We start from the raw sequence: 15,923 nt of genomic DNA, 5'->3' as shown, positions 1-15,923 counted from the left end.
TGTCACATCAGCCTTGTATGGCAGGCTTAATGTTTCCTTATAGAAGGACTGTCACATCAGCCTTGTATGGCAGGCTTAATGTTTCCTTATAGAAGGACTGTCACATCAGCCTTGTATGGCAGGCTTAATGTTTCCTATAGAAGGACTGTCACATCAACCTTGTATGGCAGGCTTAATGTTTCCTTATAGAAGGACTGTCACATCAGCCTTGTATGGCAGGCTTAATGTTTCCTATAGAAGGACTGTCACATCAGCCTTGTATGGCAGGCTTAATGTTTCCTATAGAAGGACTGTCACATCAACCTTGTATGGCAGGCTTAATGTTTCCTATAGAAGGACTGTCACATCAGCCTTGTATGGCAGGCTTAATGTTTCTCTATAGAAGGACTGTCACATCAGCCTTGTATGGCAGGCTTAATGTTTCCTATAGAAGGACTGTCACATCAGCCTTGTATGGCAGGCTTAATGTTTCCTTATAGAAGGACTGTCACATCAACCTTGTATGGCAGGTTTAATGTTTCCTATAGAAGGACTGTCACATCAGCCTTGTATGGCAGGCTTAATGTTTCTCTATAGAAGGACTGTCACATCAACCCTGTATGGCAGGCTTAATGTTTCCTATAGAAGGACTGTCACAGCAGCCTTGTATGGCAGGCTTAATGTTTCCTATAGAAGGACTGTCACAGCAGCCTTGTATGGCAGGCTTAATGTTTCCTATAGAAGGACTGTCACATCAACCTTGTATGGCAGGCTTAATGTTTCCTATAGAAGGACTGTCACATCAACCTTGTATGGCAGGCTTAATGTTTCCCTATAGAAGGACTGTCACATCAGCCTTGTATGGCAGGCTTAATGTTTCCTTATAGAAGGACTGTCACATCAACCTTGTATGGCAGGCTTAATGTTTCCTATAGAAGGACTGTCACATCAGCCTTGTATGGCAGGCTTAATGTTTCCCTATAGAAGGACTGTCACATCAACCTTGTATGGCAGGCTTAATGTTTCCTATAGAAGGACTGTCACATCAGCCTTGTATGGCAGGCTTAATGTTTCCTATAGAAGGACTGTCACATCAGCCTTGTATGGCAGGCTTAATGTTTCCCTATAGAAGGACTGTCACATCAACCTTGTATGGCAGGCTTAATGTTTCCCTATAGAAGGACTGTCACATCAACCTTGTATGGCAGGCTTAATGTTTCCCTATAGAAGGACTGTCACATCAGCCTTGTATGGCAGGCTTAATGTTTCCTATAGAAGGACTGTCACATCAGCCTTGTATGGCAGGCTTAATGTTTCCTATAGAAGGACTGTCACATCAACCTTGTATGGCAGGCTTAATGTTTCCTATAGAAGGACTGTCACATCAACCTTGTATGGCAGGCTTAATGTTTCCTTATAGAAGGACTGTCACATCAACCTTGTATGGCAGGCTTAATGTTTCCCTATAGAAGGACTGTCACATCAACCTTGTATGGCAGGCTTAATGTTTCCCTATAGAAGGACTGTCACATCAACCTTGTATGGCAGGCTTAATGTTTCCCTATAGAAGGACTGTCACATCAACCTTGTATGGCAGGCTTAATGTTTCCCTATAGAAGGACTGTCACATCAACCTTGTATGGCAGGCTTAATGTTTCCTTATAGAAGGACTGTCACATCAGCCTTGTATGGCAGGCTTAATGTTTCCTATAGAAGGACTGTCACATCAGCCTTGTATGGCAGGCTTAATGTTTCCCTATAGAAGGACTGTCACATCAACCTTGTATGGCAGGCTTAATGTTTCCTATAGAAGGACTGTCACATCAACCTTGTATGGCAGGCTTAATGTTTCCCTATAGAAGGACTGTCACATCAACCTTGTATGGCAGGCTTAATGTTTCCTATAGAAGGACTGTCACATCAGCCTTGTATGGCAGGCTTAATGTTTCCTTATAGAAGGACTGTCACATCAACCTTGTATGGCAGGCTTAATGTTTCCCTATAGAAGGACTGTCACATCAACCTTGTATGGCAGGCTTAATGTTTCCTATAGAAGGACTGTCACATCAACCTTGTATGTCAGGCTTAATGTTTCCCTATAGAAGGACTGTCACATCAACCTTGTATGGCAGGCTTAATGTTTCCCTATAGAAGGACTGTCACATCAGCCTTGTATGGCAGGCTTAATGTTTCCCTATAGAAGGACTGTCACATCAGCCTTGTATGGCAGGCTTAATGTTTCCCTATAGAAGGACTGTCACATCAACCTTGTTCAGCCTTGTATGGCAGGCTTAATGTTTCCCTATAGAAGGACTGTCACATCAGCCTTGTATGGCAGGCTTAATGTTTCCTTATAGAAGGACTGTCACATCAGCCTTGTATGGCAGGCTTAATGTTTCCCTATAGAAGGACTGTCACATCAACCTTGTATGGCAGGCTTAATGTTTCCTATAGAAGGACTGTCACATCAGCCTTGTATGGCAGGCTTAATGTTTCCTATAGAAGGACTGTCACATCAACCTTGTATGGCAGGCTTAATGTTTCCTAAAGAAGGACTGTCACATCAACCTTGTATGGCAGGCTTAATGTTTCCTTATAGAAGGACTGTCACATCAACCTTGTATGGCAGGCTTAATGTTTCCCTATAGAAGGACTGTCACATCAGCCTTGTATGGCAGGCTTAATGTTTCCCTATAGAAGGACTGTCACATCAACCTTGTATGGCAGGCTTAATGTTTCCTATAGAAGGACTGTCACATCAGCCTTGTATGGCAGGCTTAATGTTTCCCTATAGAAGGACTGTCACATCAACCTTGTATGGCAGGCTTAATGTTTCCCTATAGAAGGACTGTCACATCAACCTTGTATGGCAGGCTTAATGTTTCCTATAGAAGGACTGTCACATCAGCCTTGTATGGCAGGCTTAATGTTTCCTATAGAAGGACTGTCACATCAGCCTTGTATGGCAGGCTTAATGTTTCCTATAGAAGGACTGTCACATCAACCTTGTATGGCAGGCTTAATGTTTCCCTATAGAAGGACTGTCACATCAGCCTTGTATGGCAGGCTTAATGTTTCCTTATAGAAGGACTGTCACATCAACCTTGTATGGCAGGCTTAATGTTTCCTATAGAAGGACTGTCACATCAGCCTTGTATGGCAGGCTTAATGTTTCCTTATAGAAGGACTGTCACATCAACCTTGTATGGCAGGCTTAATGTTTCCCTATAGAAGGACTGTCACATCAACCTTGTATGGCAGGCTTAATGTTTCCTATAGAAGGACTGTCACATCAGCCTTGTATGGCAGGCTTAATGTTTCCCTATAGAAGGACTGTCACATCAGCCTTGTATGGCAGGCTTAATGTTTCCTATAGAAGGACTGTCACATCAACCTTGTATGGCAGGCTTAATGTTTCCCTATAGAAGGACTGTCACATCAGCCTTGTATGGCAGGCTTAATGTTTCCTTATAGAAGTAGTGAACAACAGATGTCATACATACATATACTTAATCTAATGCTAATTGAAGCACGGTCCTTAACACCATCAGAATACCTCAGACATAAGGAAGTGAAACGAGGCTTTAAAAGAGTCTGCTCTGCTACAGCTAACTGGCCTCTTCTGTCTGCTCTGCCCTGCTACAGCTAACTGCCCTCTTCTGTCTGCTCTGCTCTGCTACAGCTAACTGCCCTCTTCTGTCTGCTCTGCTCTGCTAACTGCCCTCTTCTGTCTGCTCTGCTCTGCTAACTGCCCTCTTCTGTCTGCTCTGCCCTGCTACAGCTAACTGCCCTCTTCTGTCCGCTCTGCCCTGCTACAGCTAACTGCCCTCTTCTGTCCGCTCTGCCCTGCTACAGCTAACTGCCCTCTTCTGTCTGCTCTGCCCTGCTACAGCTAACTGCCCTCTTCTGTCTGCTCTGCTCTGCTACAGCTAACTGCCCTCTTCTGCCTGCTCTGCTCTGCTACAGCTAACTGCCCTCTTCTGCCTGCTCTGCTCTGCTACAGCTAACTGCCCTCTTCAACCTTCTCTGCTCTGCCCTGCTACAGCTAACTGCCCTCTTCTGCCTGCTCTGCTCTGCCCTGCTACAGCTAACTGCCCTCTTCTGTCTGCTCTGCCCTGCTTCAGCTAACTGCCCTCTTCTGCTCTGCCCTGCTACAGCTAACTGCCCTCTTCTGTCTGTTCTGCCCTGCTACAGCTAACTGCCCTCTTCTGTCTGTTCTGCCCTGCTACAGCCAACTGCCCTCTTCCGTCTGCTCTGCCCTGCTTCAGCTAACTGCCCTCTTCTGCCTGCTCTGCTCTGCCCTGCTACAGCTAACTGCCCTCTTCTGTCTGTTCTGCCCTGCTACAGCTAACTGCCCTCTTCTGCCTGCTCTGCCCTGCTACAGCTAACTGCCCTCTTCTGTCTGCTCTGCTCTGATACAGCTAACTGCCCTGTTCTGTATGCTCTGCCCTGCTACAGCTAACTGCCCCCTTCTGTCTGCTCTGCTCTGCTACAGCTAACTGCCCTCTTCTGTCTGCTCTGCATTCCTCTGTCTGCTCTGCTCTGCTACAGCTAACTGCCCTCTTCTGTCTGCGCTGCCCTGCTACAGCTAACTGCCCTCTTCTGTCTGCTCTGCTACAGCTAACTGCCCTCTTCTGCCTGCTCTGCCCTGCTACAGCTAACTGCCCTCTTCTGTCTGCGCTGCTCTGCTACAGCTAACTGCCCTCTTCTGCCTGCTCTGCCCTGCTCCAGCTAACTGCCCTCTTCTGTCTGCTCTGCCCTGCTCCAGCTAACTGCCCTCTTCTGCCTGCTCTGCCCTGCTCCAGCTAACTGCCCTCTTCTGTCTGCGCTGCTCTGCTACAGCTAACTGCCCTCTTCTGTCTGCTCTGCCCTGCTACAGCTCACTGCCCTCTTCTGCCTGCGCTGCTCTGCTACAGCTAACTGCCCTCTACTGTCCGCTCTGCCCTGCTACAGCTAACTGCACTCTTCTGTCTGCTCTGCCCTGCTATAGCTAACTGCCCTCTTCTGTCTGCGCTGCCCTGCTACAGCTAACTGCCCTCTTCTACCTGCTCTAGCTAACTGCCCTCTTCTGTCTGCGCTGCCCAGCCGCCACTTCGTGAGACAAAGTGCTGGATTTATTTTTGACAGAATTCTCAACACCTCAGACAGGACTGTTCCTGGTGTTACTGACAAAGAGAGACAGAGAGAGACAGAGAGGAAGAACAAGAGAGAGAAAAAGAGGAATAAACGGGTGAAGGAGAAAGAGAGGAAGAACGAGAGAGAGAAAGAGAGGAAGAGAGCGAGCGCGGCCAACCAGCTCTCTCATCTTTCCTCCTCTGAGGTTTGTGAAACATCAAGATATGCCTGTCTGTCTGATGCCAGCGATGCAGGGCCAGGCAGGCTGGTCCATACTGAGAGCTGGTCCTGGTCGGGCCAGGACGGTGTGCTAGCTTGGCAGCCAGATATACTGTTGCTCTCCATGCCATGCAGTGAGCCTGCTATTCCTGGGGAGCTGTGAAATCTCTATGTGTCCTGCTGTCATAGATGACAGGGGAATATAGAGAGAACCAGCACCACCAGGAATGTAGGTTTTAAAATCTATTTTTAATAAGTAGCTGGGTCAGGATCAGGGCAACTAGACTAAACATGGGGCTGACATGTGGGTTGTGTTTCTGAAATCAGCTGATAATAATTATTATATATATTTAAAATGTGATGTTCTGTTTCTGTTACATGGGATAAAAACTCAGATGTTCTAATAATATTGTAAGACCTGAAGATATGCATACGACAACACAAACAACTCCCTACGACAACACAAACAACTCCCTACGACAACACAAACAACTCCCTACGACAACACAAACAACTCCCTACGACAACACAAACAACTCCCTACGACAACACAAACAACTCCCTACGACAACACAAACAACTCCCTACGACAACACAAACAACTCCCTACGACAACACAAACAACTCCCTACGACAACACAAACAACTCCCTACGACAACACAAACAACTCCCTACGACAACACAAACAACTCCCTACGACAACACAAACAACTCCCTACGACAACACAAACAACTCCCTACGACAACACAACCAACTCCCTACGACAACACAAACAACTCCCTACGACAACACAAACAACTCCCTACGACAACACAAACAACTCCCTAACACAAACAACTCCCTACGACAACACAAACAACTCCCTACGACAACAAACAACTCCCTACGACAACACAAACAACTCCCTACGACAACACAAACAACTCCCTACGACAACAAAACAACTCCCTACGACAACAAAACAACTCCCTACGACAACACAAACAACTCCCTACGACAACACAAACAACTCCCTACGACAACACAAACAACTCCCTACGACAACACAAACAACTCCCTACGACAACACAAACAACTCCCTACGACAACACAAACAACTCCCTACGACAACACAAACAACTCCCTACGACAACACAAACAACTCCCTACGACAACACAAACAACTCCCTAAGACAACACAAACAACTCCCTACGACAACACAAACAACTCCCTACGACAACACAAACAACTCCCTACGACAACACAAACAACTCCCTACGACAACACAAACAACTCCATACGACAACACAAACAACTCCCTACGACAACACAAACAACTCCCTACGACAACACAAACAACTCCATAAGAAAATAGAGGAACAAACAACTCCCATTTAATTACAAACAACTAGACAACACAAACAACTCCCTAGAACAGACAACACAAACAACTCCATAAGAAAACAAACAATCAGCATTAACAACTTTAATTTACTGTAGTCGGTTACGTGGCCCAACTCCCTAAAAATGGATAAAACAAACAACTGGGTTCGACAACACCATGATTGAAACAACTCCCTGGAGTTCACAAACAACTTATGACACAAACATGGACAAAACAACTGGTATTGTCCATTGATTAAACATGTTTAGCCTTAACGACAACACAAACAACTTAGAGGCAGGTAGCCTAGTGGTTAGAGGCAGGTAGCCACAAACAACTCCATGGTTAGAGGCAGGGTAGCCTAGTGGTTAGAGGCAGGGTAGCCTAGTATTAGAACAGGCAGGTAGCAGCTTAGTGGTTAGAGGCAGGTAGCATTTACTAGTGGTTAGTGGCAGGTAGCCTAGTGGTTATAGGCAGGGTAGCCTGAGCCATTGTTGTTAGAGGCAGGTAGCCTAGTGGTTAGAGGCAGGTAGCCTAGTGGTTAGAGGCAGGTAGCCTAGTGGTTAGAGGCAGGTAGCCTAGTGGTTAGAGGCAGGTAGCCTAGTGGTTAGAGGCAGGAAGCCTAGTGGTTATAGGCAGGGTGGCCTAGTGGTTAGAGGCAGGTAGCCTAGTGGTTAGAGGCAGGTAGCCTAGTGGTTAGAGGCAGGTAGCCTAGTGGTTATAGGCAGGGTGGCCTAGTGGTTAGAGGCAGGTAGCCTAGTGGTTAGAGGCAGGTAGCCTAGTGGTTAGAGGCAGGTAGCCTAGTGGTTAGAGGCAGGTAGCCTAGTGGTTAGAGGCAGGTAGCCTAGTGGTTAGAGGCAGGTAGCCTAGTGGTTAGAGGCAGGTAGCCTAGTGGTTAGAGGCAGGTAGCCTAGTGGTTAGAGGCAGGTAGCCTAGTGGTTAGAGGCAGGTGGCCTAGTGGTTAGAGGCAGGTGGCCTAGTGGTTAGAGGCAGGTGGCCTAGTGGTTAGAGGCAGGTGGCCTAGTGGTTAGAGGCAGGTGGCCTAGTGGTTAGAGGCAGGTAGCCTAGTGGTTAGAGGCAGGTAGCCTAGTGGTTAGAGGCAGGTGGCCTAGTGGTTAGAGGCAGGGTAGCCTAGTGGTTATAGGCAGGGTAGCCTAGTGGTTAGAGGCAGGTAGCTTAGTGGTTAGAGGCAGGTGGCCTGGTGGTTAGAGGCAGGTGGCCTAGTGGTTAGAGGCAGGTGGCCTAGTGGTTAGAGGTAGGTGGCCTAGTGGTTAGAGGTAGGTGGCCTAGTGGTTAGAGGCAGGTAGCCTAGTGGTTAGAGGCAGGTAGCCTAGTGGTTAGAGGCAGGTGTTGGGCCAAAAACTGAAAGGTTGCTCGATTGAATCCCTGAGTTGACAAGGTAAAAATCTGTCGTTCTGCCCCTGAACAAGGCAGTTAACCCACTGTTCCCTGGCAGTCATTGAAAATAAGAATTTGTTCTCAACTTACTTGCCTCGTTAAATAAATCTGTAACATAGTGCTTTTTTTCAATAATATTTGTAAATATTTGTAAATCTATAATGGCATACAAAATCATCTGGTGTAAATTCAAACCAAACACGCAAATAAATGTAGACTATATGCAACTAAATCCTATCCATAGTTTCTTTGCCTGACAAGTACCACGTGAAGGTTAACATTTGGAAAACAGCTTGCACGTTACTCTCTCTGCGAGCCGAGACCAAACGAGGCTGGCTTCATGTCTGTCAAAGTTGACTAGTCTTCATTAATGTAGTAGAGAGAGACGCACGAAAACAAGCGCTCTTTCCTAGTTGGTTAGTTAGTAGGCTAGAAGTCCGTGCCGTGCCAAGTGCACAGGTGCCCCGTTCTCACCGCTCACGAAGGACAAAATAGACAAAATGAGACTTACAGATAAGAAGTAAAGACGCTAAGGTTGGCTGGAATGTCCGTGAGCCCGAGATCCGAGCAGTCGACACGTTGAAGCATGCCGTCCTCCTCGCAGTGACAGCGGGACGGGCAGTCGCCGACCTGAGCCCCCATCTGCGATATCGCTCCGCATTCCGCGACCACCAGTAATAAGATGATTAAAACTTTACGGGGATGAAACATCTCCACCGTTTTTTAGAAGGAAAAAAATAAATCAAAGGTGCTGAAAAAAAATTAAATAAGAGTTTGCCGCCGTTTCAGTAAGTCCTTCCAAGTCTCTCAGTCTGCGGCTGTCTGTATGGTGTCGATGTATCAAGCCTTCTGTCTGGAGCGCATGGAGTAGTTCAGACAGCGTGTCCCTCTGTTCCTATTCTCTGAGATCCATCCTGAAATGCTTCACAGCTTTAAACAGCCTCACCAGTGTGCCGCGTTTCGTGACGTCAGTCAACGCCATTCAAAACCAGGCAGCTAAGCGGAGCTGAGCGCGTGAATGATCTCGGGACGGGGAACGTGTAAAGCCTACCGCTCGCACGCGGTTATCGCTCCTAGTATACACATGTACTGTAGCCTGCTAATTATCCTCCAGCTTCGCATTTTTTCCGCTCTGAAAAATGTCAGTATTCCACATGCAATGACTTATACATTTCACCACAAATCTCAAGCTGACTAAAGCTACTGAGAAAGTTCTGAGACATACAGCGCCGTCAGAAAGTATTCTCACCTCTTCACTTTTCCCCACATCTTGTCGTGTTACAGCCGGAATTTAAAACTATTATGTAAATGAGGTATTGCCGTTTTTTATTTTTAAGAAATATGCAAAGAACAAAACTAAAAAAAAATCTATAAAACATATTTTCACTTTGTCATTACGGGATATTGTGGGAAAATGGGAATAAAAACCTATGAATCCATTTTGAATTCAGGCTGTAACACAACAGAACGTGTGGGATGAACATTGTCTGTTGGCACTGTAATGAGAACAAGTTGAGAGAAAGTATTATGTCTGAAGGAACTGTCAATGATTGACATGGAAGTGTTTACAACATGGTTCTATTAGGGTGCCGGACGGTGTGAATGCTTCTGGAGAACACGGTGACCTGTTGCCACGAGAAAAGGGCAACCAGTGAAGAACAAACACCATTGTAAATACAACCCATATTTATGCTTATTTATTTTATCTTGTGTCCTTAAAACCATTTGTACATTGTTAAAACACTGTATATATATATATAATATGACATTTGTAATGTCTTTATTGTTTTGAAACTTCTGTATGTGTAATGTTTACTGTTCATTTTTATTGTTTATTTCACTTTATATATTATCTACCTCACTTGCTTTGGCAATGTTAACACATGTTTCCCCTGTCAATAAAGCCCCTTGAATTGAATTGAATTGAATTTAATTTAATTTTTTTGGAATTGAATTGAATTGAATGAATGAATGCATTGTACTACTGCTCCTCACAGTCTATTATCAGGTTAGCGGAGTGAATCAGCTATATATCCATAGTGCCATGAAACACCTTCTTCAAGTAATATGAGATAAGAAGGTTTTATCAGGACGCGCCGAGGAATGATGCAACTCTACGAGGCAATCTCAGTTAAAAGCTACACCTCCAGGCATACAGATATAGTCTGGCTGACACCAAACTCTACTTCGGTGTCTGGAAAGGCTTTATTGTGTGGGTGGCGTCAGCCAAGTCTCAACTTTGTGTCAATTTTAGGAGAAGAAGCGGTTGAGAGAGATGTTCAACTCAGACTAGAGGTGTGTTGTTATCCTACAGGGGGGCTTATTGACAGGATGTTCAACTCAGACTAGAGGTGTGTTGTTATCCTACAGGGGGGCTTATTGACAGAGAACCTTTTGTTGCAATGTAACAGTTTGAGGAAAGGTGTGTGTGTGTGTGTGTGTGTGTGTATGTGTGTGTGCGTGTGCGTGTGCGTGTGTGTGTGTACGTGTGTGTGCGCATGTGTGCGTGTGTGCGTGTACGTGTGTGTGTGTGTGTGTGCGTGTGTGCGTGTACGCGCGCGTGTGTGCGTGTGTGTATGTGTGCAGTTTGATCACTAGAAATAGACTTCGATTTCAGACGTTTGAAAACGTTCGTCCATATATGCCTTCCTCACACAGAAAAAAGAAACAAGATTTCCCAGCACTGGGTAGGAACTCTTCATGCTCACAGCCGGAGCACACAGAACACCACGCCACTACAGTTCACAATGCCCTAGCAAGCCCTGAGCAGACTTGATGATACTTGATGGTAATAGCGTGTCGTTTTTTTATTATTTAGTTTTAAGCCTTCTCCGAACCATAGCCCTAACCTTAACCAATCAGAATTAATACCTAAACTGTTAACCTTTGAGATGTTTTTCTTTTAACCCTGTAACCAAGCAGAATTAACCCTGTAACCATGCAGAATTAACCCTGTAACCATGCAGAATTAACCCTGTAACCAAGCAGAATTAACCCTGTAACCAAGCAGAATTAACCCTGTAACCAAGCAGAATTAAACCTGTAACCAAGCAGAATTAAACCTGTAACCAAGCAGAATTAACCCTGTAACCATGCAGAATTAACCCTGTAACCAAGCAGAATTAAACCTGTAACCAAGCAGAATTAACCCTGTAACCATGCAGAATTAACCCTGTAACCAAGCAGAATTAACCCTGTAACCAAGCAGAATTAACCCTGTAACCATGCAGAATTAACCCTGTAACCATGCAGAATTAACCCTGTAACCATGCAGAATTAACCCTTTAACCATGCAGAATTAACCCTGTAACCAAGCAGAATTAACCCTGTAACCAAGCAGAATTAACCATGTAACCAAGCTGAAGTAACCATGCAGAATGAACCATGTAACCATGTAGAATTAACCCTGTAACCAAGCAGAATTAACCCTGTAACCAAGCAGAATTAACCATGAAGAATAACCAAACCAAGCAGAATTAACCATGTGAGCAAGCAGAATTAACCATGTAACCAAGCAGAATTAACCATGTAACCAAGCAGAATTAACCATGTAACCAAGCTGAAGTAACCATGCAGAATGAACCATGTAACCATGTAGAATTAACCCTGTAACCATGCAGAATTAACCATGTAACCAAGCTGAAGTAACCATGCAGAATGAACCATGTAACCATGTAGAATTACCCCTGTAACCATGCAGAATTAACCATGTAACCAAGCAGAATTAACCATGTAACCATGCAGAATTAACCATGTAACCAAGCAGAATTAACCCTGTAACCAAGCAGAATTAACCCTGTAACCAAGCAGAATTAACCATGTAACCAAGCTGAAGTAACCATGCAGAATGAACCATGTAACCATGTAGAATTAACCCTGTAACCATGCAGAATTAACCATGTAACCAAGCAGAAGTAACCATGCAGAATGAACCATGAACCCATGCAGAATTAACCCTGTAACCAAGCAGAATTAACCATGTAACCATGAAGAATTAACCATGTAACCATGCAGAATTAACCATGTGACCAAGCAGAATTAACCATGTAACCAAGCAGAATTAACCATGTAACCATGTAGAATTAACCATGTAACCAAGCAGAATTAACCCTGTAACCAAGCAGAATTAACCCTGTAACCAAGCAGAATTAACCCTTTAACCATGCAGAATTCACCCTGTAACCAAGCAGAATTAACCCTGTAACCAAGCAGAATTAACCATGTAACCAAGCTGAAGTAACCATGCAGAATTCACCCTGTAACCATGCAGAATTAACCATGTAACCATGCAGAATTAACTCACGGCCATTATTTGAGATACACTCTGATTTCGGAATAAAGTGTTGCCTATTCATATCTCATATGTTGCCCATTCATATCTCATATGTTGCCCATTCATATCTCATATGTTGCCCATTCATATCTCATATGTTGCCCATTCATATCTCATATGTTGCCCATTCATATCTCATATGTTGCCCATTCATATCTCATATGTTGCCCATTCATATCTCATATGTTGCCCATTCATATCTCATATGTTGCCCATTCATATCTCATATGTTGCCCATTCATATCTCATATGTTCATGCCCATTCATATCTCATATGTTGTATTCCCATTCATATCTCCCATTCATTCATCTCATATGTTGCCTATTCATATCTCATATGTTGACTATTCATATCTCATATGTTGCCATTCATATCTCATATGTTGCCCATTCATATCTCATATGACTATTCATATCTCATATGTTGCCCATTCATATCTCATATGTTGACTATTCATATCTCATTGTTGCCCATTCATATCTCATATGTTGCCCATTCATATCTCATATGTTGACTATTCATATCTCATATGTTGCCCATTCATATCTCAATGTTGCCCATATATCTCATAGTCCCATTCATATCTAACTGTTGCTCTCATATGTTGACTATTCAATCTCATATGTTGCCCATTCAAGAATTAAAAATGATCTTGATACGTTAATAAATATATTCGGCGCGACATTTTTTATGTTTACTGTAGCTACGATACACAGTTGTACATCACAAACACATAGTAAGTCAATAAGGCTAACTGGCTAGCTACTACTGTTAACTAGCAAGCTACCCATGAAGAATTAACATCAACCTTGTGTAACATTGGTTTTAGGACATTCGTTTTATGATTCACATGTAGCTAGCTAATAGTTGTGAAGTTAAATGTTTGCTTTGTGTATATCTTGTTTGGTCTCTTCATTGGCATTGTCCTGTCTGGAAGAAGATTCAGTGAATGAGGAGATGCCAAAGACTCCCAAGTCATAGACTGTTCTCTCTGCTACCACACGGCAAGCGGTACCGGAGCGCCAAGTCTGGGTCCAAAAGGCACCTCAACAGCTTCTATCCCCAAGCAATAAGACTCCTGAACAGCTTCTATCCCCCAAAGCAATAAGACTCCTGAACAGCTTCTATCCCCCAAAGCAATAAGACTCCTGAACAGCTTCTATCCCCCAAAGCAATAAGACTCCTGAACAGCTTCTATCCCCCAAAGCAATAAGACTCCTGAACAGCTTCTATCCCCCAAAGCAATAAGACTCCTGAACAGCTTCTATCCCCCAAAGCAATAAGACTCCTGAACAGCTTCTATCCCCCAAAGCAATAAGACTCCTGAACAGCTTCTATCCCCCAAAGCAATAAAAGTGCTGAACAGTTCATCAAATGGCCACCAAGACTGTTGCATTGACCCCAACCCCATTTTAATGCTGCTGCTACTCTCTGTTTATTATCTATGCATAGCCACTTTACCTCTACCTACATGTACATATTACCTCAATTACCTTCACTAACCAGTGCCCCCACACGTTGACTCAGTACCGGTACCCCCTGTGTATAGCCTTGTTACTGTTATTTTATTGTTGCTCTTTAATAATTTGTTATGTTTCTATTTTCTTATTTTTTTGTATTTTTATTTATTTATTATTTACTTCAGTTTATTTACTAAATACTTTCTCAACACTTATTTTTTCTTCTTAAAACCGCGTTGTTTGGTTAAGGGCTTGTAGGTCAGTATTTCACTGTAAGGTCTACTACACCTGTTGTATTCAGCATTTCACTGTAAGGTCTACTACACCTGTTGTATTCAACATTTCACTGTAAGGTCTACTACACGTGTTGTATTCAGCATTTCACTGTATGGTCTACTACACCTGTTGTATTCAGCATTTCACTGTAAGGTCTACTACACCTGTTGTATTCAGCATTTCACTGTAAGGTCTACTACACCTGTTGTATTCAGCATTTCACTGTAAGGTCTACTACACCTGTTGTATTCAGCATTTCACTGTAAGGTCTACTACACCTGTTGTATTCAGCATTTCACTGTAAGGTCTACTACACCTGTTGTATTCAGCATTTCACTGTAAGGTCTACTACACCTGTTGTATTCAGCATTTCACTGTAAGGTCTACTACACCTGTTGTATTCAGCATTTCACTGTAAGGTCTACTACACCTGTTGTATTCAGCATTTCACTGTAAGGTCTACTACACCTGTTGTATTCAGCATTTCTCTGTGAGGTCTACTACACCTGTTGTATTCAGCATTTCACTGTAAGGTCTACTACACCTGTTGTATTCAGCATTTCACTGTAAGGTCTACTACACCTGTTGTATTCAGCATTTCACTGTAAGGTCTACTACACCTGTTGTATTCAGTATTTCACTGTATGGTCTACTACACCTGTTGTATTCAGTATTTCACTGTAAGGTCTACTACACCTGTTGTATTCAGCATTTCACTGTAAGGTCTACTACACCTGTTGTATTCAGTATTTCACTGTAAGGTCTACTACACCTGTTGTATTCAGCATTTCACTGTATGGTCTACTACACCTGTTGTATTCAGCATTTCACTGTAAGGTCTACTACACCTGTTGTATTCAGTATTTCACTGTAAGGTCTACTACACCTGTTGTATTCAGCATTTCACTGTAAGGTCTACTACACCTGTTGTATTCAGCATTTCACTGTAAGGTCTACTACACCTGTTGTATTCAGCATTTCACTGTAAGGTCTACTACACCTGTTGTATTCAGCATTTCACTGTAAGGTCTACTACACCTGTTGTATTCAGTATTTCACTGTAAGGTCTACTACACCTGTTGTATTCAGCATTTCACTGTAAGGTCTACTACACCTGTTGTATTCAGTATTTCACTGTATGGTCTACTACACCTGTTGTATTCAGCATTTCACTGTAAGGTCTACTACACCTGTTGTATTCAGTATTTCACTGTATGGTCTACTACACCTGTTGTATTCAGTATTTCACTGTAAGGTCTACTACACCTGTTGTATTCAGTATTTCACTGTAAGGTCTACTACACCTGTTGTATTCAGTATTTCACTGTAAGGTCTACTACACCTGTTGTATTCAGCATTTCACTGTAAGGTCTACTACACCTGTTGTATTCAGCATTTCACTGTAAGGTCTACTACACCTGTTGTATTCAGTATTTCACTGTAAGGTCTACTACACCTGTTGTATTCAGTATTTCACTGTAAGGTCTACTACACCTGTTGTATTCAGCATTTCACTGTAAGGTCTACTACACCTGTTGTATTCAGTATTTCACTGTAAGGTCTACTACACCTGTTGTATTCAGCATTTCACTGTATGGTCTACTACACCTGTTGTATTCAGCATTTCACTGTAAGGTCTACTACACCTGTTGTATTCAGCATTTCACTGTAAGGTCTACTACACCTGTTGTATTCAGCATTTCACTGTAAGGTCTACTACACCTGTTGTATTCAGCATTTCACTGTAAGGTCTACTACACCTGTTGTATTCAGCAT

The 15,923-nt window shown here is 43.5% G+C and overlaps 1 protein-coding gene and 1 long non-coding RNA gene across 2 annotated transcripts in view; one reads left to right on the top strand and one right to left on the bottom strand.

Moving 5' to 3' along the window:
* The window catches only part of LOC127927849 (leucine-rich repeat-containing G-protein coupled receptor 5A-like), a 123,697-nt gene extending 114,748 nt beyond the window's left edge, over positions 1-8,949 (bottom strand). The window contains exon 1 of the mRNA XM_052514568.1: positions 8,589-8,949. Coding sequence (XP_052370528.1) covers positions 8,589-8,788 — 200 coding nt within the window. The 5' untranslated portion in view covers positions 8,789-8,949. The remainder of the gene's footprint in view (positions 1-8,588) is intronic.
* Positions 8,950-8,957: 8 nt separating this feature from the next.
* Positions 8,958-9,990, top strand: LOC127927850 (uncharacterized). Its single transcript, XR_008129242.1, has 2 exons — positions 8,958-9,218; positions 9,663-9,990. It is a non-coding gene; the product is annotated as an uncharacterized LOC127927850 (long non-coding RNA).
* The last annotated feature ends 5,933 nt before the right edge of the window (positions 9,991-15,923 follow it).

Source organism: Oncorhynchus keta, unplaced genomic scaffold (assembly GCF_023373465.1).
Source record: "Oncorhynchus keta strain PuntledgeMale-10-30-2019 unplaced genomic scaffold, Oket_V2 Un_scaffold_180_pilon_pilon, whole genome shotgun sequence".
Classification (NCBI taxonomy): domain Eukaryota; kingdom Metazoa; phylum Chordata; class Actinopteri; order Salmoniformes; family Salmonidae; genus Oncorhynchus; species Oncorhynchus keta.
The sequence above is the reverse complement of the archived record's forward strand: the minus strand, read 5'-3'. Positions and strand labels throughout refer to the sequence as shown.